At 47.8% G+C, this 23,011-nt stretch overlaps 2 protein-coding genes across 2 annotated transcripts in view; one reads left to right on the forward strand and one right to left on the reverse strand.

Moving 5' to 3' along the window:
- The window catches only part of DTX4 (deltex E3 ubiquitin ligase 4), a gene marked incomplete at both ends in the record, with an annotated part of 30,319 nt that extends 17,861 nt beyond the window's left edge, over positions 1-12,458 (forward strand). The window contains 5 exons of the mRNA XM_082845594.1: positions 729-790; positions 1,709-1,861; positions 3,974-4,135; positions 8,977-9,066; positions 12,225-12,458. Of these exons, the coding sequence (XP_082701720.1) occupies positions 729-790; positions 1,709-1,861; positions 3,974-4,135; positions 8,977-9,066; positions 12,225-12,458 (701 nt within the window). The remainder of the gene's footprint in view (positions 1-728; positions 791-1,708; positions 1,862-3,973; positions 4,136-8,976; positions 9,067-12,224) is intronic.
- A 5,998-nt stretch (positions 12,459-18,456) lies between these two features.
- Positions 18,457-20,610, reverse strand: MPEG1 (macrophage expressed 1; the record flags this gene model as incomplete). The annotated part of the gene is made up of 1 exon (XM_082845583.1): positions 18,457-20,610. The coding sequence occupies one exon, from the start codon at positions 20,608-20,610 to the stop codon at positions 18,457-18,459; it is 2,154 nt and encodes a 717-aa protein (XP_082701709.1).
- Positions 20,611-23,011: the final 2,401 nt, after the last annotated feature.

A 23,011-nucleotide genomic window follows, 5' to 3' on the forward strand; every position in this document is an offset into this window, starting at 1 on the left:
ATATGTCCATGCCTCTCTCTCGCTTTGTCACAGCTTACCCTTCCCCCTCCCCATATCCTCAAGTCCATTCTCTAGTAGGTCTGTGTCTTTATTCCTGTCCTGCCCCTAGTTTCTTCAGAACCATTTTTTTTTTTTTTTAGATTCCATATATATGAGTTAGCATACGGTATTTGTCTTTCTCTTTCTGACTTACTTCACTCTGTAGGACAGACTCTAGGTCCATCCACCTCACTACAAATAACTCAATTTCGTTTCTTTTTATGGCTGAGTAATATTCCGTTGTATATATGTGCCACATCTTCTTTATCCATTCATCCCATGATGGACACTTAGGTTGTTTCCATCTCTGGGCTATTGTAAATAGAGCTGCAATGCAGAGTGCTTTCATTTGTCATCTCATTGCGTCGTTTGGGCGGGTCCAGGCTCTTCGATGATGTGGAAGAGAAACCCACTCAACCTCTGTCAGTTAAAAAGTGGGTTTGTTGAAATTACGCAGGGGGCTGTCAGGGAAGTGACCTAAGGAGATAAAGGCGGATGTGAACACCTCCCACCTCCTCAGACAACCTCCCTCCATCTTCTACCACTCTGTTCCCTCCCTCTGTTCAGTTCTTAAATCCAATTGCGCAATGAATTGCTTGCCTTTTCTGCTTTGAGCCCGACTAAAAACTCCCCTCTCTCTGGCACATCCAGCTTGTCTTGGTGGCCCACTGAATATCTTGTCCCCACAGGTAAAACCCCAGAAGAGGTGCTGAAGAAGTATCTGCAGAAAGTCCGGCATCCACCAGACGAGGTGACTGCAGGGGAGACAGGGCGGGGCTCACCTTCTCCGTCACCCACAAGCATCTCCTCTGCTGGAGTTTTCCACAGGATGCGGCAGGAGCTGCTTTCTAAGTCCTGACTGGTGCAGAGCTGGTCAGAGCGGATGCCCAGGCTCCCAGGTTCACGGTCCTGAGCGATAGCTGCAGCTTAACATCTCCCACCTCCCCATCCAGCAAACTGCTGACTGATTCTAAACTGCCTTAACGTGAGAGTCTGAATTTAAGAAGGGCAGTATGATAAGCTATGGGCACTGACTTTAAAAGGGGCTTGATGTCCCAGCAGTTCTCAACCAGAGGTGATTTTATGTGACTGGAGGGGAGAGGGGATGCTGATAGTATCTAGTAGACAAAGGCCAAGGATGCTGCTAAACTCCCTACAATGCCAGGAAGGCCCAGGACAGCACCCACAGCGAAGAATGATCTGGCCCCGAATGTCAAGGGTGCCAAGGTTGAGAAATCCTGCTGTAGACTTATTTAAGCAGCAGCCTCTCCAGGACGCTTCAAATACAATTCCTTTACAGATGTTCCATTTAAGTAAAGCTTGTCGGTGAGTCAGCAAGCATTGATTTCCGCCACAAGCCACTGAAGGATACCAAGGAAGGACGGTCAGTCACAGCCCCCAAGGAGGTTATCATTCTGTTGGCCAGCCCAAATGAACACGTACCACCACCAGGAATCGTTTCACGAATTTCTCTGTGGTGCAGAGCAGGGCAGAATTCTATGTAGATTCCCAAAGGCATGTTTACCCTGGTTTGTGGGCTTTCTAGAAGAGGAGAAGAAAGAGCTCACCTGACCTCTGAGATCACGCGGGAACCACCTTGGAGACGCTTTGACCTCCTAGGCTGATTGAGAGCTGATGTCCTCTTTCCTCTGTCCCCTCCCACCCCCAGGACTGCACCATCTGTATGGAGCGCCTCACAGCCCCTTCAGGCTACAAGGGGCCACAGCCGACGGTCAAGCCTGACCTAGTGGGTAAGCTGTCCAGATGCGGCCACATCTACCACATCTACTGCCTGGTCGCCATGTACAACAACGGCAACAAGGTTAGTGCCAGCCCGTGGGGCTGCTGCCACCTCCCACGGGGGCCCTGGGGTGCGAGAGCATGGAGGCCGTATTGGAGTGGCACGCGGGTGGTTTGGGGAGTCTCAAAGGCATCCCAGGGCAGCAGGAGTGATGAACTTGGTTGTTCTCAGCAGGATCAGTTTTCCACGAAATTATGACGTTGGTAAAATCTGTCTTTACCTTCCTTTTGGTCTATGCTACCCGATTCTCCCCCTGTATCCACACTGAGTGGTGGTCTGAAAGGTGTAAACTTCTGTCCCTGAGAGTCCCGGGGGGGAGTGGTCCATGATGATGGGCCAGGGGTTAGTATCCAGTCATACTGGCATGGATGGATTTCCCATCACCCTTCCTTCTCCCAGGGCTAGTGATTTTCAGTTACAATTCATTTTCGGTGGACAATTTCAAAACACCTTCCACCACCCCTTCAAAAGCACTGAAGATTTTATCAAGGTATAACTGGAAGTCCCTTAGGGTCCTAGTTCGAGGAGGGGAAGGCTGTCCGTGATGCTTGTCTTGTCCAAGAGAGCCGGTTTCCAGGAATCTGGGAGTGTCCTCAGATGATAACTCTCTGCTTACAATGCCTAAGCCATTGAGTTTTCTCACGTTCTCTCCCATGCCTGGAAGAACCTTCCTTCCCCATCTGCATGAATTTGAATTCTACTCATTTCTCCAGGCCCAGCTTGGATTGCCTCAGAGTCTGAGATTTTTGTGATATCCTCCAACCGCTTATTCATCCAAAAAAATGTTTGGCTCTCAGAGGCTGCTCTGTACTTCTCTTGCTGTGGGAAAAGAGTAAAGGCAGCAGACCTAAGCTCAAACCCTGGCTCAGTGGCCAAATGGCCTTGGGCAAGATTTTCAACCTCCCGGACATTTCATTTTCCATCTGGAAAATGGAGATAAAACAATCCCTACTTTATAGGGTGCTGTTAGCATTGTTATTCAAATTGGTATCTCCTTTGTATTATGGCTGTACGTTTTTTCCCTTCATCCTAATATAGCCCTGTGGTTGAAATTCCCGAAGGGCCGATCTTGGGATCTCTCTCTGTCTCAGAGAGCTCAATTATTCGTGAACGACGTGTGTCTGTATCCCTTGCCCAATTTCCTGACCCTAAGACAAAAGGTTTCATCGGGATTTGGCACTTGAAGAGGTTATTTTGGGTTTAAAGAGGTTTCTTAGAACATGTATTCCCTTTTTTGATAACTGTATTCAAGAATAATCTAGGACTCTTGCATTTATTTCCGTGGTGCTTCAAAAATGTTGAAGACACTATCCTTTATTCTCTTTTGCACTAATACTTTGAAGCATGCAGTTTTTATCTTCTTTACAGAGAAGCAGGGTGAAAAGGCCCAGAGAGAATTTATTGGATGGAGTGATTCACCCAAGGTCACGAAGCAAGTTAAGGCCAGAACAGAGAGTGGGACCCTGGCCTTGGATTCCCATCCTTTGATCACACGGAGTAACTTCCATTGCCCTGAATACAAGCTGTCCCTTTAAATGAGTAGAGTTTGAATGGAAACGTCCTTAAATAGCCCCGCAGAGGATCCCAGTCTTCCCCGAGGAGATCTGGATGTCCTGGAGAGCTCTGGTCCCCTCTGTGTGACAGCACTTTGTACACACGTTGTTTCCTGCCCACGCTTTCCTTCTCCTCACTCCCTTTCTTTTTGCAAGCTGGGAACAGGGTTTACTGTCCAGGCTCTCTCCCAAGCTCTCCTCCTATCCTTCCAGAAGACACGTCACCAGGTCCCGCTGTGAAACCACGACCCCTCACGTCACTGTACCCAGAGTCCCCCACCATCCCCCCATCAGAGTCCTGAGATGCAGGGTAAAGCCCGGTCTCCTTATGAAGGATGGGGTCTCTCTTACATGTCCCTTAGCGTGGAGCATGGGGTTGGTGTGGAAGGTTCCTCCTCTTATTTTGGAGAAAGCTTCAGCTTTCAATGGCCTCAGTAGCCAAGCAGGGGGGCAACTCAGGTCTGTTACTCATTTGGGTGCATTTTGCCCCCGACCCCAGCCCTTTATCTCTGGTACCTTTTGGGGTTGGGTGGGAAGGTCATTACTAAAACTGTTTCCTATTCTGACCTTGTCTCTTCAGGATGGGAGTTTGCAGTGTCCAACCTGTAAGACCATTTATGGGGTGAAGACAGGTACCCAGCCTCCAGGGAAGATGGAGTACCACCTCATTCCCCACTCTCTGCCTGGCCACCCAGACTGCAAGACCATCCGGATCATCTACAGCATCCCCCCTGGCATTCAGGTGAGCCCACCTTAGCCACTGGCTTTTATCATTTAAGGTTCAAATGTTTGCAGGTAAATGTTTGTCTTCAGTCCATTCAAGCTACTGTAACAAACAAACAAAAAAACCCACAGACTGGATGACTTTTAAACAACAGAACTTTATTTCTCACTGTTCCGGAGGCTGAGAAGTTCAAGGTTGAGATGCCAGCAGATTCAGTGTCTGGTGGCAGCCCGCCTCCTGGTTTGTACACCGTCTTCTTACTGTGTCCTCACGTGGCAGAAGGGACGAGCAACCTCTCTGGCGTCTCTTTTATAAGGATACTGATCCCATTCGTGACGGCTTCACCTTCATAACCTAATCACCCACCAAGGGACCCCACACACCTCCTAATACCATCACATTGGGGATTAGATTTCAACATAATAATTTATGGGGGGGGACCCAGACTTTCAGTCTACAGCTCTCCACCCGTGGCTTCCCCAAATTCATGTCCTTCCTGCACACAAAATACATTCATTCCATCCCAACAGCCCCCAAGTCTTAACACATTCCAGCACCCACTTTAAAGTTTCAGTCCAAAGTCTTATCTAAATATCATCTACATTAGATAGGGTGAGACTCAAGGTAGAATTTATTCTGAGGCCAATTCCTCTCCAGCTGTGAACCTGTGAAACAAAACAATTTATGTGGTGGTGTCTCACCAGATACTGAATCAGCCGACACCTTGATCTGGAACTTCCCAGACTCTAGAACTGTGAAAAATGAATTTCTGTTGTTTACAAGACACCCAGTTTATGTTATTTTCTTATAGCAGCCAGAGCTGCTAAGACAACGTTATGCTATGAAAAGTCTCCTTCCCACTCTGGTCCCCCATCTGCCCAGTCTCACCCTCCCCGACTCTCTGCCACTGTTCTCACTTTCTTATGTATCCTTTCAGGGTTCTTTGTGCATTTGCGACAAAGATTTCATCCACTCCTCCCATCTTCACACAAAGGGTGACATATCAGACATATTGCTCTGCACCCTGCACTCTCTTTCTTTTTTTCATAGATCTTTATTGGAGTATAACTGCTTCACAATGCTGTGCTAGTTTCTGTCGTACAACAAAGTGAATCAGCCGTATGCGTACACATGTCCCTACGTCCCCTCCCTCTTGAGCCTCCCTCCCATCCTCCCCAGCCCACCCCTCTAGGTCGTGGAAGCACCGAGCTGATCTCCCTGTGCTATGTTGCTGCTTCCCACACGTACCACAATGTTCATTGCAACACTATTTACAATAGCCAGGACGTGGACGCACCCTGCATTTTCAGTGAACAATATAGTCTGTAGATCTTTCCATGTCAGTATAGAGAGAACTTCCGCATTCTTTCTTAGCTTTGCATAATCATCCCTTGTATAAATGTACCATAATTTACATTCAACCACCTCCATTTGATGGGCATATGGATTGTTTCCAATCTTTTGCTACAACAAAATGCTGTCATGAATAACCCTGCACGCATGTGAGTATATCTGTAGAATAATTTTCTAGAAGTGGATTTTTTTTTTTTTGTCAAATGGTATTTGCATTTGTAATTTGATAGATAGTCCTTGACTTTTGTGGACACTTCTTGTGATTCTTCAAAAGACAGCCCTAAGGAACAAATTGAACAATTTTCCTGGCAGTAAATAAACACAAACGTGTCCCTTCCTTCACACATTGAAGCTTTTTCTAAATGTTTAGGGTGTTCACTGGATTCATTTATTTAACAAATATTTATTAGTTTACCTTCCTTTCCTCCTTCCTCCTTGCCTTCCTCCATTTTGTCTTTTGTTTAACACACATTTGAGTGTGGACAGGGGACCAGATGTGTTCTAGATGCTAGAGAAAGAATGGTGAGCGAAACAGACACAGTCCTTGCTTCCCTGAAGTCCCCCTTCTAGTGACCTAAGGAAGAAATAAAAAGGGAGATGTAATAGTCTGTAAAAAATTGAATTAAAAAACATGGTTCTTCTTTGAAGGACGTATCAACCGGTCAGGCAGAAATAAATACACATCACTAAACTATAGAGTAAACACTGATGTGCGCCACTGATACAAGCTGTGGGAAGCAGGACGGACAGACAACACAGGGCTTCAAAGTCTGACAGGACCTGGCTTCCAATTCCTGGCTGATTCCTCCTGAGCTGGTGATTTTGGGACCTTGACCACTTGACCTTCCTGAGCCCTGTTGCTTTATCTGCACATCCGGGAAGCTAATGTGCGGGGGTTTTGTAAAGATGGGTGATCATGTTTATATGTGCATATTGTGGTCCAGGGTACAGAACCAAGGTGCTCAGTACCTGGTCTCCATCATTAATGAGTATCTTACATGTCAGGGTAAGGAAGAGGGCCTACGTCTGTCCGTCTGGGAGGGTTGGAGGAGACTTTCTGGGGGCAGGGTACTCACTAGTAGAGGAAAGACATGAAGAAATGGGGGAGAGTGTTTTTAGTTGGAGGACACAACAGAGTTGCCAAGGGAGAGAAAGAGGGGGTGTGGAAGGCCCATAAGGAAGAGTTTAATTTGGGTTAAGATTTGCCAAAGTAGGCGACAGGAGGAGGGAGTAAGGAGGATGTGAGAGAGCGGGCAGAGAAGGGGGACTGTGGCCAGGTCAGGAGGCCTTCAACACCAGGGTGAAGGCTGTGGGTGACAGGCTGGTGGCGGGGCGTCCCTCAAGGTGGTTGGGCATTGGTTAGGATTATGGAAAGTCGTGTGATTGGGAAGCTGCTTTAGGAAGGCCAGTCTGGCAAAAGAGTCGGGGTTGACCCGACAGACCAGTTAGGAGACCACTGCGATAATTTAGCTTCCAGTCATGAAAAAGGGAGGGGCCGGGACCAGGGAGATATGGTTGGATGTGAGGGCAAGTGAGACTTCTGGGTTGATTCTAGGGCTGCCAGGAAGGGTATAATAGGGCCAAGAATGAGAGTACGGGAGTCCCGAGAAACAGCCAATGGCCTTGGGGGGAAGTAGGACAGACTGACGTGGGCAAAGCCGGGGTGGGACAACCACTCTGGAGGATGTTCTTTGTTCCCGGACTCCAGGACCAAAGAACGGGGAGCCTGCACTAGGGTGTAGAGGTGCCCGCCTGCTGCCTCTGGAGGTGCCATGGCTCCCCTAGGAAAGCCCAAGCTTGTGTCAAAGGAAATGCATCTGTGCACTGTCCTTACAGCCGTTCCTAGACCACCCGTGAGAGTCGGTAGCAGAACCCTCAGGGCAAAGTCCCTTCCTGGAGACCCCAGGGGCCACACAGCTTGGGCTTTCATGAGGAGTGAGGCCCTGTAAGCTCTGCCTTCACTGCAGACGATGATTCTCTGGGGGAGAAACTCTGAGCGGGGCCAAGGCAGAGTCGTGACTGCTGAGCTTAGCACCGTGCGGGGAGCACACAGCCTTGCTGGGCTGGCCAAGCAGGTGTCTGTGTTGGCCGCATCACAGGCAAGTCCCGGGCAGGAGAGGAGCGGGCAGAACCGTGGTGAGAATCGGCCATCAGTTGTCCAGCCTGGCTTAGAAACAGCCGTGGCCGTGGGAATGTTGTAAATGTGATTTCATAAGAATGTAAAATTCAGAACCTTCAAGTCCCGCGTCTCCCAGAAGACACTGTTGCCTCTTTCCGTTTTCTGTGATCTTTCCCTTCTCTGAGACTCCACTGTACTCGTCATGCTGTTCAGTTTGCAAAATCATGCCTGATCCGGAACATGCTATTAAAAAAGATTGTTTTAATCCCATAATTTTTAAATCATTTTGGAACTGTCGTCCATAGTAAGAGAAAATGGAAAATCTGTGTTTTCTTGAAGCTTTGTCACTCATTCATTCCTTCCCGCATTCACTCGCTCATTCGTTTGTTCAGCCAGGATGCGGTTACTGATCTACGGTGTGAGAGCTTGTACCAGGAGCTGTGTGGAATTATCAATATTATATTGGCTTCATCTAGAAGGGATTTTAAAACAAGGTTTCACAGACTCTGAGGGGGGCCAGGGGTGCTCAGAAATTATAGACAAACATTGTGTGTAGGGGGAAAATATGTGCATTGTTACTGGGAGAAAATCCCTCATTTTTCATGAGCTTCTCAAAGGGACCTGTAGACCGATCTGAACCCTGATTAGGAAGCCTTGTTTTTGCCTAAATTCTGCTTCCGTTTCTTTCCCACCTGGTGGCTTGAGACCGCTTGCTTAATAGGGGTATTGGATGATGACAGTTGCAACGTCAGAAGATTTTTAGTCGTGAATATGCCAACGTATATTGTTAAATAAGACAACAAACCAAAACCCATGAGGACAAAGGAGAAAATCCCCAAGAATCATTCAGAAAATTCTGATCGCACGGCTCTTGGCTCAAAGCTCAAGGCACTTACGTTATTCTGAGTAGCTTAGAGGTTAAAAAAGTCCAGAGTATGCTTCAGGAAACCTGGGCTTACGATTTGGCAAAGCCATTACCATAACGGAAGTCATTTAACCTCTGGGGCTGCAGTTTTCCTCTTTTGTAAAACAAAAGAGCCAGAATAGATGATGATGAGGGTGATAAACAGCTGCTGAGCTCTGAACGTGCGCCTTAACATTCATAGCGGTCCCACATCTTCCTTATTTAAGGGGTGGGGAATTAACACCCCGAGGAAGAGCAGCTCCAGCTAACACAGCTGGGAGGCAGCAGCTCTGCGTCCAGAGCCAGGTCCAAGGACCCAAGTATGTGTTAAACCACTACTCCCACCGCTGTTTGGGTCTGTTCTCTGTCTAGACTCTGTGGCCATTAGTATTCATCATTATTTGAATCAATCACAGCCTGTACCCCCTGCATCCAAAAGATTCTGAAAAATGCTCTTTGCTCTCTTTTTTTTTTTGCTTTCAGGGGCCAGAACACCCAAATCCTGGGAAAAGTTTCAGCGCCCGTGGCTTCCCACGACACTGTTACCTTCCAGACAGCGAGAAGGGGAGAAAGGTGAGAGCAGGTTTCAGCGAAGGGCTGGGGAATTTTCTTGTCTCTTAGGGCCTCAAGTTTGCTCCCTAAACAGAACTGGGTCTCTTGTAACTCTAGATGCCCATGTAGCAAAGTCATAGTCAAGTCAACTAGAGGTAGGATGGATATGTTTAGAATTTTATTTTTGCAGGGTGGTGGGGCCTGGGCTTTTGGCGTTTTCCTCTCCTGGATTTTACTGGCAATAATTCATCTATTTTAGGATCCTTCCTCTAGAGCTTTGCTGTCTAATGGCAGATCCTGGGACCAGCACCAGTGACAAGACCTAAGAGTTTGATATAAATGCAGAACCTTAGGACCTACTTCATTTTAACAAGATCCCAAGTGATCTGACAGCGTATGAAAGCTTGAGAAGCACTGCTCTGGGGCAGGGATCTTAATTTGTGGAATTTTATTTGCTTATTTATTTTTTAAGGAATCCTTTGATTTTCCCCAAAAGAGTAGAGGGAAAAATCACTGGGTTTCTGGATTCTTAGTGATTCCCGGTGAGGCCTCAGCGGTTCTATGAACTCTAAAATTAGAATTAAAATTTCGTGTTCATTTTCCTGTGGATAAGGCCAGAAAATCATTGGATTTTCAAAACATTCCCTGATCTCAAAAGTGAAAAGAACCGTTGATTTACTGAACAAGAGGTGTGCCTTTGTTAGCTTTCTCTAGGTCACGCTGCGTAACAAACAACCCCTAAATCTCAGTGGCTTCCTTCAACCACTGTTTATTTCTCATGTACTTTGCATGTTAGTGGCTGTGTCTCAGTTGCTGCTGTGGGTCAGCTTTCATCTGCTCCACGTGGCTTCCTGTTCTGGAATCCAGGTCAAAGGAGCAGCCCTTCCATGGTCCATCCCCTTCCCATGGAATGCGGCAGATTCCCAAGAGAGAATCCAAGCAGGAGTGTACAATCCCATTAAAGCTGCTCCTGGAAGCTTGTTACTCCCACTCACCTTTCATAGGCCCCAGCAAGTCACGGACAAGCCAGACAAGGAGCTGGTGCCCTGCCTACAGGGAGGCCCCTTGGCAAAGAGTGTGGCTCATAGCAAAGAGTGTGACTATAGTCTCTCAGAGGGGAAGAATCAGATAGTTCGGGACCATAAGAGAATCGACCATGTCATCCTGAAGAGGTGCCCAGTTCAGTGTCCCCAGATTAGGAGGCAGGGCCAGTCCTGATACCTGTTCGCCCTGAACAGCCACGTCTCTACGCTCGAGATCTACAGCTCCAACTGCTGGCTAAAGCTGGCTAAACGTCTCCACCATCAAGTCCTGCAGTTAAAATTAGAATCCTCTTGCCGAGAGCTGCTCCTCTGCCAGGCCTCCCTCTTCATGTTAATGACATACTCTGCATCCCTGGGACCAAACTGGACACATGAACATCTAGGACTCTGGCTCTGAACCACACATTTCTCCCTGCACTGCCCTCCAAACCGCTTGCATCCTTTTCTAATCCTGCCACCGCCAACCTAGTTATCTGTCACCAGAATAGTAATCCTGAAACACAGTTTCTGGCATCACTCTCCTTGCTTCACTGAAATAAAGCGAGAGAAAACAATACAAAATTGTTAGGATGGCTTTCCCTTCCTTCTTCGCAAGGACAATCTTCTCTGCTTGATGTACAAGACCTACTACAGTGTGGGTCTCCTCTCTCCAATTCCTCACCCTTATCCCTCCTGTCTGCCGTTCCCCGATGCTAACCTTGGGCTCCTTTGCAGAGCAAAGTAATAAGAGCATGGGCTTTGGAGCCAGACGAGCCTGGGTTCGAATCCTAGTTCTGCCGTTTACCAGCTGTGGGAACTGACGTGAAGTTGACTTAATCTATAAAAGAATGGTGATCGCTTCTAGCTGTACGGACAGGATGTTGTAAGAATTAAATGAAGGTCGCGTTTGTAACATGCCCAGCGTGGGGGCAGCAATCTCAATTATCCATGCCTTGGATGACATGTGTTTCCAGTGTCTATACGTCCTACTCTATTAATATACTTCATATCTTCCCCTCTCTCTGAGATCAGCTCAGAAGCAGCCTCCTCCATGAAATCTGTACTGACCCCCACCTGAGAGTCAACAGAGACATGACTGAGAGCAGGGACGGGAAAGTCAAGCAGTCCTGAAGCCAAGACCCCCTCTGGCACTTTCTAGCTGTGACCAAGGCAAATCTTTTGTCTTCTGAGCCTGTTTCCTCTTCTGCAGAGAAGGGATAATGAGTATCCTGTCTTGGCCAATTATTATAACCATTACGCGACCCAGTGCCTGGCATTAGTAAGTAAACACTCAGGAAATGGTAACTCTTAGTTTCAGAGCCTGCTACTCTTATTACTATTAAGATTCCCCACCTCCAGCTCACATCGTGGTTATAGTCATTCAGTTTTGAACCCAGTGCATTTTAATCGGGTGCCTTCTTCATGCTGGTCAGGGTGTCAGGCATTCAACTTAACAAAGATTTTTCTAATGCAGCTGAATTAGAACATTCTGCAAGCCCTAACACCTCTCTGAGCCTCACCTATAAAACAGAGATAATATTAGTACCTGCCAGACCTGCCTCAAAGGGTGGCTGTGAGGATCAGATGAGAAAAGAAATATGAAATAGCCTGGAAGAGGTCAAAACGCTTCCACCATGTCCCTGGAGAGATATTCCACAACTTTAGCTATGGATCAATTAATACCACATTCAGGTGGTGGTGATGGCAGTGGGGGAGGGCATAGCTCAGAAGATCTCTGATCATAAGTGCCTTGGCTGCCTAGATCCCAGCTTTTAAAATGCAGCTATGATGCTCGCACCTAGCATTTGTTGAGTAGGTGTGCCAAGCACTACTGTGAAAGTGATTGTCACACAGTACTCCCTAAGTTGCGCACAACCTTCAGGGGTAAAGTGTACCATTGCCGTTTTATAAGTAAGGAAATGAAAGTTCAGAGAGGTGATGTAACTTGTCCACGGTCACACAGTTAGTCAACGACAGAGTCAAGACTTAACCTGCAGGTCCCTGACTCCATTTGCAAATCCCTTTCTATTCACTGTGCTACTTAGGGCATCACGATGCAGGAGGGGCTAGGACCTTTGGGAGGACTCTCCACTTCCCAAGGGATAGTCTTTGACCACCACTGAATGCCTGACTCTGACCTCCTGCCTTTTCTCTTAGGTCCTGAAGCTGCTGCTTGTGGCCTGGGATCGCCGTCTCATCTTTGCCATCGGTACGTCCAGCACCACAGGCGAGTCAGATACCGTCATCTGGAATGAGGTCCATCACAAGACAGAGTTTGGCTCTAATCTCACTGGCCACGGCTACCCAGATGCCAATTACCTGGATAACGTGCTGGCTGAACTGGCTGCCCAGGGCATTTCTGAGGACAGTACTGCCCAGGAGAAGGACTGAACCGGAGGGGCTTTGGGGTGGGAGAGGCCGTGGACCACAGGTCAGGAAGTGGGGAGAGTCAAGGTGGAAGTTGGCACCATGCCCTCCCAACTACTCCCTGTATCCCCTCCTGTCCTGCCTCCACCCCCCATCCCTCCCAGCCCCAGGCTGGGGGGAGCAGTCAGAATGAATAAGGTGGTTGGTGTCATCCACAAACCTCATCCAACGCAAAGGGGACGTGGGATGAGGGCCATCCTCAGTCTGTTCCCATGGAGTTTTCGGTGCTGGGTAGGCAGGGACCCCCCTCACCCCCCTAAGCAGGGGGCTCGGGCAGCACGCTTAGGGTATGGGCACTCCTTATCCTGGCCTTGTGAAGCCGGAGGTTCATGCCTCAGCCGGTTTCTTGCTGCTTCCACTCTGCTTCGAGAGCGGAGTTTCTGCCTTTCTCTCCTCCGCTAGAGGTGAGGGGCTCTCACTGTGCAAGACTGGGGGGCAAAGTGGTGAACCGCGAAACTGCTGTGACGTCAGAAATCCGTGCCTCGGTGTACAGCAAGGAAGCACGTCTCGCCAAGAGGGTCAGGGTGGCACAGGCTCCCGGGAGCAGGCTCAGCTCTCATCATCGCCCTGGCTTCTCTGGGCCCTCCCTCCTCCTCCCACCTTTGACCCGTCCAAAGAGGCATACAGATGGATAGGCTCTGGGGTTCCTCTCTGGGGCCGCATCCCACGATGTCTCCGGCCCCTCTCTGATCAGATCCGAGCCTGCATCCAACTTAGCATCTGAACAGTCCTCAGGGAGAGGAGCCCATAGCCTTCTTCCCAACTCATCCCAGACCGGCTCAAAGATTCCATGAGTTTCATCCAGTCACTGTGAGTGGAGCCCAGGCTGGGCTCTGTGCCATCTGTGTGCGTGCGTATATGTGTATGTGCATGTGCGTGTGTGCGTGTGTGTGCACTGCTGGGCCAGGTTGGTGGAGGGTCCCGTCGTGTTCTCACACTCTGTTTTGCAAGATGTCAAACCCCCATTCTGATGGGGATGAAACAGCCAGGCTGTGGGCCCTTGACTTGCTTCACCCTTTGCCAGCCCATCCCATAGTCAACTTGGACCCAGAAGAAGACAGAACTATGCTTGGGAAGATGTGTAAGGTGAGGGCTGGACTGACCCCTTTGTATATCTCTTTCAAGATGAGATCTGAGCCAGACTGCAAGGGCTTCAATCTGTCTCCATGCACATTTGCTAACCAGAGCCCGGAGGTGGTGCTGGGCCCCTCACCTCCCTCGTCGATTACAGGATGACCCAGAGCGTAAGGAAACCCTAGCCCATTCCCAGCAGGATTGGGGCCACATTAGGGTCCAGTCCAACCTGCGTCTGGGTTGTGTCCCAAGACCCTGTCTATCCCCTCCCTGACATTCCCTTCAGCTCCCGTTAAGGAAGGGATTGTGTGTCAGGGAGGAGAGAAGGGGGACCAAGAAGGGAAACCCAACCCTCCCTTTGAAAGTGGGTTCTTTGAACTACGTGTTTGGGGGAAGTTCCTCTGGATTCTAATTTGATTTTGTATACCTCGCGTTTGGGGATTTGACGTATATATATGCATATATATTTCATAGTATGTGGCAGGTTTTCGATGCTAGAAAGGTGGAAACGGAAGAACCTTCAAAAATGGTATTTAAGTTAGAAGCAGAAGCCAAGCTTTTCGGAGAGCGGGCTCCGAGCCGCTTGCTCCAAACGCCTGCAGACGTTTTGACTGTCGGGTGGCCAGCGGGCTCACCTGGGTGTCACCCAGCTTCCGGGTCACGCTCCCCTCCTTTTCCAAATGGCTATGGGGTGTTAATCGGCTCCAGCAGAGGGAGCTCTGACAGGAGGAATGGCTCCTGCTGGCTGAGTTCCAGTCTCTCTCATCCGTCATTTATCTCACCAGCAGACCAGGGCCTGAGTTCACCGCACCATGGGGCAGTTTCCTGCCACAGTGGGGAAGGAAACATCTGAACTCAACGGAAGAGACATCCCTGCAGCTTTTGATGTCACGTCCATGCCCTTTGCCAGGCTAAGGCTACGCCGTGCCAGAGATGAACCACGTTATAAGCCTCATACCATCCCTACCTTCAGTCAGCACCCTTGTCAAGTATCCCCTGGGTCCCTCACCCACAGGGGATGAGGAAACAGACCGAGCGTCAGCGGGTGGATAGAGCTGTGCAGTAGGAGATGGGAAAGAAAGAAGAATGCTTTGACAACCGGCAGAGGGCCGTGGGGAGAGATTGATTTCCCTGGATCAGGAAGAAGAAGGTGTGGGTGGAGAAGGGGGCGGCCAGGAGCAGAAAGAGGATGCAGGGAACGTGTAAGGCAGGCAGTGTGCCAGGGGCAATACCCCTTTGAGAGTTCATCTTCGTACCTTCAAGCCTTCCCCCCCAGGGCGCTGATGGTATCGGCGCCCCGTGTCTCTTGCTCTCTAAGGATGCACAGTAGGGACTACCTCATCCTCATGCTGCTCTATTTGTGGGACCTTCTCAGAAGAAGGAATCTTCAACTTCCTTTCTAACACTGTGTCAGGCGAGGCGGGAGGCATTCCTTTGCCCTCTCTCTTGTGCCAACCTGGAAAGGTACAGTCTCGGGTTCGGTGAGAACCCCCTCCAGCAGAGGCCCTGTGCGTCCATCACTTTGACACAGGAAGTTCTCCCAGCGGAAGCCCTGCTGTGTTCCCTGCCCCGTGCAGGGAATTTCATGCCTTTCCTCTCATGGTCTTAGCACCAGCAGCCTAGTTTCTCCCTTCCTGAGTCTCCAGGGATGACACGTGGGATTGGAGACAAACCTTGTTATATGCTCATCCCTTAAAAGATGAATTGTGTATGTGTGGTTGTGTGTGCCTTTGTGTTTTCGTCCCCCATTTGTAAAGCTTGGACTTCTCTGTGGTTTTATACTTGGTCAAAAGTGCTCGTCCTGGTATTGCACTGTTGTGGGCATGAGAGGATTAGGGGAAGGTCCCGCGTGGTACAAGAAAGGACCCTGTCCTCTTTCCTTGTTTGTGGCCACTGACACTGATGGGGAGTGGGGAGAAGGTGGGTCTGGGAGAGGGCAGGTGAATGTCCTGTCGCAAATCATTGTTTGAAACCAGCGTCTTTTGACGTCCTTGGTGTTGCTCTGTGAGAGGACATCGCCACCTGGTGCTCATGAGGTGTATGTGCAGAACAATAAATGGTAAATGAACAACCACAAAATTGCCGTCAACCTGCTTTCTGTAGACCAGTACACCGACCTGTGAGGCATTGGGGTGACCTCCCTAAGTCCGTAAGCAACCACAAGCCCTTCCACTGAACGGGAGAGTCCCTTTTTCTAATTTTTTCACATCTTTTCTACCCACACGTTTGACCAAGTTACCTAGCTTGATTTCTTGTTCCTCTAAAGGAACAGACCATGTGACAGGGGAAGTACGTAAGTGAAACTGTGGGGGAAATACCGTCTTAAAAGCCATGAACGTTTGCTTCTTAAAGTTCCCTTCACCTGACTACACTATCGTGTATGTTTCAATAGTTTACAGGCTGTTGTTTTTCAAATACATGTTTAGTATTGATCATCTCGATACTAATGAGATCACAAAAATAAAATGCAATTGCAAAGCCGCCTTTGTCACCCAAATGTGTCTCTATTTCTGATCGTCTGTGGAGTGTGGTTAGTGTTTCCACAGATGCCAGCCTGAGCTAGCCGGTCAGGAAAGCAGGATTCTGAAAGCGGAGCCTGTGAACCCCTCATGGAGGTTCTGATTTGTAAAGTGAATTGATGACTAAGCCACAGACTCCCTCATTCTGCTTTCCTGTGGGTGAACAGTCGAACAGAGTATTCCTTAAGTACACATTTGGATGCATATTTATGTGCAACGTCGTTAGAAATATAAGTTGGTGAAGTTGAGAATCTGCCTGCTAATGCAGGGGACACGGGTTCGAGCCCTGGTCTGGGAAGATCCCACATGCCACGGAGCAGCGAGGCCCGTGAGCCACAACTACTGAGCCTGCGCGTCTGGAGCCTGTGCTCCGCAACAAGAGAGGCCGCGATAGTGAGAGGCCCGCGCACCGCGATGAAGAGTGGCCCCCGCTTGCCACAATTAGAGAAAGCCCTCACACAGAAACGAAAGACGCAACACAGCAAAAATAAATTAATTAATGAATAAACTCCTACCCCCAACATCTTCTTTAAAAAAAAAAGTCTGGGAGGCTCTAGCTATACTTGGTCTCTCTGACTCAGTAATCTTCAGAGAATTCACGGGGAAGTCAGTATTGGCAGGAAAGTGGTTAACTTGGCTGAAACATACCCACAAAACACCCAGAGCTTAAGGAGAACATTTTAATGCTTAAGAAGCAGGGGTTTGGTAGAGAGGTTGTAGAAATCGATGTCTCTGGCTGAGAGCACGACTCAAATTCTGTGAATCACTTCCCTGTATCACAGTGAGAGGTGAATGTGTGACGCCCCCTCCCATCTCCCCACAGTCTGGGATGCTTCAAGCTACTCAGAAGAAGGACCTAATATAAGCCTAAACTCTTGACTGTGAATGTGAATGAGGACAAATTATCCTTCATAAAAGATAACTCAGCAATGACATTTGATTTGGTGAAGAAATATGTAACTCTAAAAAGTGTTGCAGAAGAATATTAACAGATTCACCCTAATAATTACAATTAGGTGACACTGTTTTTAAAATTGGACAAAGCCCCAACTTCCAAGTAACAATCGTGTATCATGCTACATGACCCGGGGAAGTCAGCCTGGAACTGAAATAAATGTGTCACAAAGGACGTTGGATGGCTTTTTCGTTTCATTTAAAAGAATTGATTTGATCATGTCAACCCCCTTTCTGCTGGAAAAGAAAAATAAGGGTAGGGTACCTAATTGGTAATTTTTTACTCTGTTTAGGTTTTAGGGATGAAGTGATACTTAGGTATGGGCTTACTTAGACTTCTTGTGTTTTTCTTGTCTCCCACCCCCAGAAAAATGCAGACTTCTTGTTGGAATGTGGTGTGTGTGTGTTTGAGGGTGTGTGTGCATGTGATGGGGACGACCTGAAGGGGGGATGGCCATCCATGGAAGAGAAAGGGATTGTACCTTGGTAACAGAAAATGAGATGGTAATGCTTGATCTATCCAAACCTGCAGCTCCTTTCTTTGCCCATTTATGATGAGCTAAGAGGACAAAACCAAGTAGTTGGCTGTGGGTAAGAATTTCAATTGCCCATGAGCACCAGAATCTTTCCTAGTTTTTACCCTTTCTTCACTCACTCCTGGTCCCCAAACCATCCCTTCTCCCTTGGCCTCTTAATAGAAGTTTATATGTTAAAATGTTTTCTGAGGACTTTATGACCCTAGTCTGAAGTCCAAGAGTGGCCTGGTCTCAGTAAGTCTTAACTGTGGTGAAGTTGGAGAAAGTGGGCCTAGTATAGGCACCATCTCTCGGTTCAGATGATGTTGAGAGGACCCAGAGGAGATGACACAGTTCATCAATTCAGAGCCCTCAAAGCTGAAAAGCAATAGTCAAGCAGGACCTCCTGTGTCTTCTGGGGGCTCTGTCCGCCTCCAGGAGTATGAAATCCAGACAGCTTTTTAAAAACACAAAATAGTGGGAGGGTAACACGTAAAGGCATAAATTCTTAGAGCTCATGAATTGGAAACCATGGCTGACCTCAGATTAAACGCGTCTTCAGATTCAAATATCAACATTCTCCCTCCTCTCTTTTTACACATGGGCATTCAGGTGAAGATACTTACTGACGCAGGTAGAGAAAAGACACCTCCCTAGTGTTTTAGGCTCCAGGAGGACTTTTGCTTAAAAAGTCACAACTGTTCTCCAACTTCTCCCACAACTTTGTCCACGTAGCTCTATTCATTTTCTGGCCCAAAGACCTAAGAAAGTCTCAAAGTTATACCTGCCTTTTGTTGCATTTACCACATCAATACTTAGGAAAGCAGAAGTGGAAAGAAAAAATGAAAGACATGTTTGAAGCTCTGGCCGGAGACGAGAGAAATAGTTTCCTGGGAGAGCCTAGGCTGGACTCTGCACCTGTTCTTGGTCAAGGGCGTCTCCATTCACAGCCGTGTCTGTAACCAAACTCTGCCTCTCGTCTTGGACCGCCTGGTATCCCCTCTTCTTGTACTTCCGGGTGCCGTAGATGGCCAGGGCAATGACAGCTGCCAGGACGGTGGTGATCCCCAGTGTGACCCCAGCTGCCGCCCCTCCAGACAGACCACTACCATCCCCATGGATGACCTTCATGGCCCTGCGGAGCTCAAGAGGCTCCCCGAGCCTCCACTGGTGGGTCTGGGAATCTTTAATCCAGGAGCTTGCAGTCTCAAGATTAGTCACTAGGACAGTGTTGGTGGCAGCCTGACTCATGAGGGGTGGTTGGGTGTAAGGTGGGAGCCTGACGGGAGGCAGAGACCCTCCTGTAAAAAGCCCGGCTTTGACGCAGTAAGACACTTGGCACCCGTCACTGATGAGGGCTAGGTGTTGGCTGAAACCCCCCGGACACTTTTTTAGAGAAGGTGCCCCTAAATCTTTGTACATGACAGAATCCACCAAGGGGTTCCCGACTGCACAGCTGAAGAACCCGCCAAACGGGACGGAAAACCTATATCCCAACTCATAGTCCTGAGAGGCACATACCTTGAGGTTTTCAAAAAGTCTCAGCGGAAAGTAGCCAGCTGGGCATGACTGTGCATTTGTCAGAGGGTTGATGCTCTTATCGCTGAAGAGGCCGCCAAAGAGTAGTCCTGAGTTTTCAGGTACTTGGCCACTGGCCGCGCACCAAAAAGCCCTAAATTCTGCTTTGGCCACCCGGAAGACATCTTCACACACCGTCTTGCAGAAGATAAGGAGGGTACACTTCCGGGAACACTCCAGGTGGTTGTAACCCTCCTCGTGGGTCTGGGAGAGCAGCTGGACTGGGGTGTAGCCAGAGGGGCAGGAGAAATCGCCAGTGAGTGGATTCTTCTGCTCCAAGTTTCGGTAGAGTTGGACAACCTCATTCCCTGAGAACTGGGTGCATTCCTGGTAAACCCCGCCAAAGGAGAAATTGGTCATCTTCCCCTCGCAAGAGCCATCATCCATGTTGGCCTGGAAATTGAAGTTGGGCGAGTTGACATCTGTGCAGCCGGGGTAGGTGTTGAACGTGTAATAGCGTCTCACGGCAGTTTCTACTGTCTTAGACAGCTTTTTCACCAAGGGTCCTGGCAAGTCAGGCAGCCTGTCAGGGTTGATGAAGAAGTACAGAGGCAGGCCAGCTCGGTCCATGGCCACCAGGTGGTTGGTGATGCCCTGCTGCCAGGTCTGGAGGGTGATGCCTGGGTAAAAAGGAAGCCCTCCAATGCTCTGCACCCTGGAGTCGGTTCGGTTGGAGAGGTAGCTCTTGGTGAAGGCGTTCTGTGAGGTGTGGTTCTCCTCAAATTTGAAGTTCACAATGTTTAGGAAGGTGATTCCAGCGGACGCTGTCACTGCACTGCGGCTGTTCTGGCTGTCCTGGAGCAAGGAAGATCTGATGTGGTCCTCCTGAATGAGAGCAGCCCCTGCATCCACACTGGTGATGACATGGGTACCATAGTTGAGGACCAGCAGTTCCGCCAGGTAGGTGGCCATCCGCGTCTGGTTTTTCTCCAGACGCTCAGAGATGTCCATGAGCTCCTTCTTAAACCCCCAGCTTAGCTCTGCATCTGGGTTGATTTTGACTGTGTAGACCAGGTTTCTTACCTGAACCTGGGTAGTTACAGCTTGGTCCTTCACCTGAAGGGTCTTCATCCTCTGGAACTCAGGCGAGAACTTGCCGTTGACTTTGGAAAAAAGGGAGAGCTCCATGTTGATGGAGTAGGAGGTGCTACTCTGGTAATTCTCCCAGGACTCCAGGATTTTTGAGTTCATCTCCAGGTTGCTCTCTTTCTGGGGAATGGTAAAGACCTCATCAGGGACGATGTACTGTCCATCCTCTGTGGTCCTGCAGTAGGTGTAAGTCAAGTTCATCACCCGTCCCATGTCCACATTCCGCAGATTATCCCAGCCGCCTCCAGGTAAGACTGCCAGAACAGGTAGTTTTAAGGCATTCTTGCATTTTTGAAATCCATCCTCATCTGTGTCTCCCAGAGGTTTGTTCATTTTAGCCCATGCTGCCACTGCCCAGATAAGCACGGCACCCCTGACGCTGTTCATGGCTCAGATAGCCCCAGCCTGACACACTAGCACCAAGTAGCAGCCAGCAAGCTTGGGGCAGACTGAGCTGATGGGAAAGAAAGCCGTGGCTGAAACAGAAAGTTCAGCAGTTCTCCTAAAGCCACTAGTTCCTCTTTAGGCTAATCTAATCGCAAAATGGGAAAATGAGAGTCGATTGGAATATTAAGGTCAATCGGGACTTTGAAAAAGTTGTGTTGTACTAGATATGCAAACTTAGCCCTATACCCTTACCAGTTAACTACCCTAACTGCCCCCCACCTCCCCCAGGGCTGGTTACTCTGCAGCAGTAGTGGGCACTCAGAAAAACTGCAACAACACACTTTGCTGTTACCCCCAGGAGAGTTTTCTAGCTTTGAAAGAAAGCTTCGGTTTTGTTCCCTCTCTTGATGTTTCAGCTTTTCCCTGACTACTCTCTCCTGGGACTTCAATACCAGTTTCCTTTTCCTGTGTGTACAGTTGGCAATAAGCTGGTACCTACTACTATAACTTTAATTTTTTCATTCCATTGTCAAGTGCATGTAACCAGGATAGGTGCGTAAAAATGAATGGGGCTCTTCATTACTCAATTTTTTAGAGCAACAATTCATTTATTATATTATTAGGAGAAGACAATTTCCTGAATTTGCTTCTGTATGCTAATGCTAAATCTATTAAACCCCATAATTCAGAGCAGCGTTTCCAGGCCCACTGATCTAGAACCAGGTTTAATTGAAGCCCAGCTCTGTCAATTCTGTGGGACAACTAGTACACTTAGTGGGAACCAGGGAATCCAGAGGAGTTAATGGAAACTCCCAGTTTCACCCTTATGGCTCCGTAAACCATACCATGAAACGGAGGCAGTGCTGAGACTGAAAAAGTCATGTTTCAATTTACAGGTCACCTGTATGCATTCTGGAAAGAAGGTTTCAAGCAACTGAATTACCACAGATTGTCACTGATGCAGCTGACAAGTGTTTTCAGAAATAATGAGGCCAGTTGCCTCACTTCACAGGCTGAGCACCACTAGTTATTAAAACCTTGATGTAGAGCTGCCATATGACCCAGCAATCCCACTCCTGGGCGTATATCTGGAGAAAACTCTAATTCCAAAAGATACATGCACCCCAGTGTTCATTGCAGCACTATTTACAATAGCCAGGACATGGAAACAGACTAAATGTCCATTGACAGATGAATGGGTAAAGAAGATGCGGTACATACATACAATGGAATACTACTCAGCCATAAAAAGAATGAAACAATGCCATTTGCAGCAATGTGGATGGACCTAGAGATTATCATACTAAGTGAGGTAAGTCAGACAGAGAACGATAAATACCATATGATATCGCTTATATGTGGAATCTAACATACGACACAAATGAACTTATCTATGAAACAGACGCAGACTCACAGACAGAGAGAACAGACTTGTGGTTCCCAAGGGGGAGGGGGAGTGGGGGAAGGGTGGATTGGGAGTTTGGGATTAGCAGATGCAAACTATAATATATAGGATGGATAAACAACAAGGTCCTACTGTACAGCACAGGGAACTATATTCAGTATCCTGTGATAAACCATATTGGAAAAGAATATGTAAAAGAATATATATAGAGAGATAGATAGATAGATATCTGAATCACTTTGCTGTATAGTAGAAATTAACACAAAATTGTAAATCAACTATACTTGAATAAAATAAATCTTAAAAAAAACCTTGATAGTATTCTGCGAACCCAGAAATACCACATTCTGGGTCTATTCATGCCTCAGTTATCATGCTCTGGGGAATTCACTTACTTTCAAGAGGGATTAATTTATGAACCAGTGTCCACTTTCTACTTGGCTAGAGAAGCAAGCCTCTGGTTAATTTATAAATCAGTTAGTTATAAATTTATAGCTTGGTAGAGTGATCCTAGAATTAGAAAAATTAGAGTTGAAAGCCCTTGAGTACTTCCAGTAAGTCTGTTGAAATATCCAAATACTTCTCTTCAAACTCTTTCAGGGCTAGTTCATCAGAATTAGAAAACTCACTTACATTGTTGTGAAGACATGCTGACAATTTCTTACTTTTTGTTTTGGTTTTAATAGATCCTGATGAGACTTCACTCTTCTTCAGTGAAAATACAAGCAAGGTGAATATAGATAATTCTATATTCAGGTGTTCCTATATCTCTAAACACCTAGTCATTGTCATTTACATTTGGACAGCCTTCCTCTTCACTTTTATCATAGCAAAAAAAGATTGAAAATGACTAAAAGAGCCAAGAAAGAGTGAAGTTATATTACATCCATATGACAAAACATTTTACAGCCATCATAATTATATTTTCAAACAATTTTAATAACATGAGAAATTCTTATGCCATAATGTTATGTGAAAAAGGCATGACATACATTC

The sequence above is a fragment of the Leucopleurus acutus genome, assembly GCF_964270905.1.
Source record: "Leucopleurus acutus genome assembly, chromosome: 8".
Classification (NCBI taxonomy): Eukaryota; Metazoa; Chordata; class Mammalia; order Artiodactyla; family Delphinidae; genus Leucopleurus; species Leucopleurus acutus.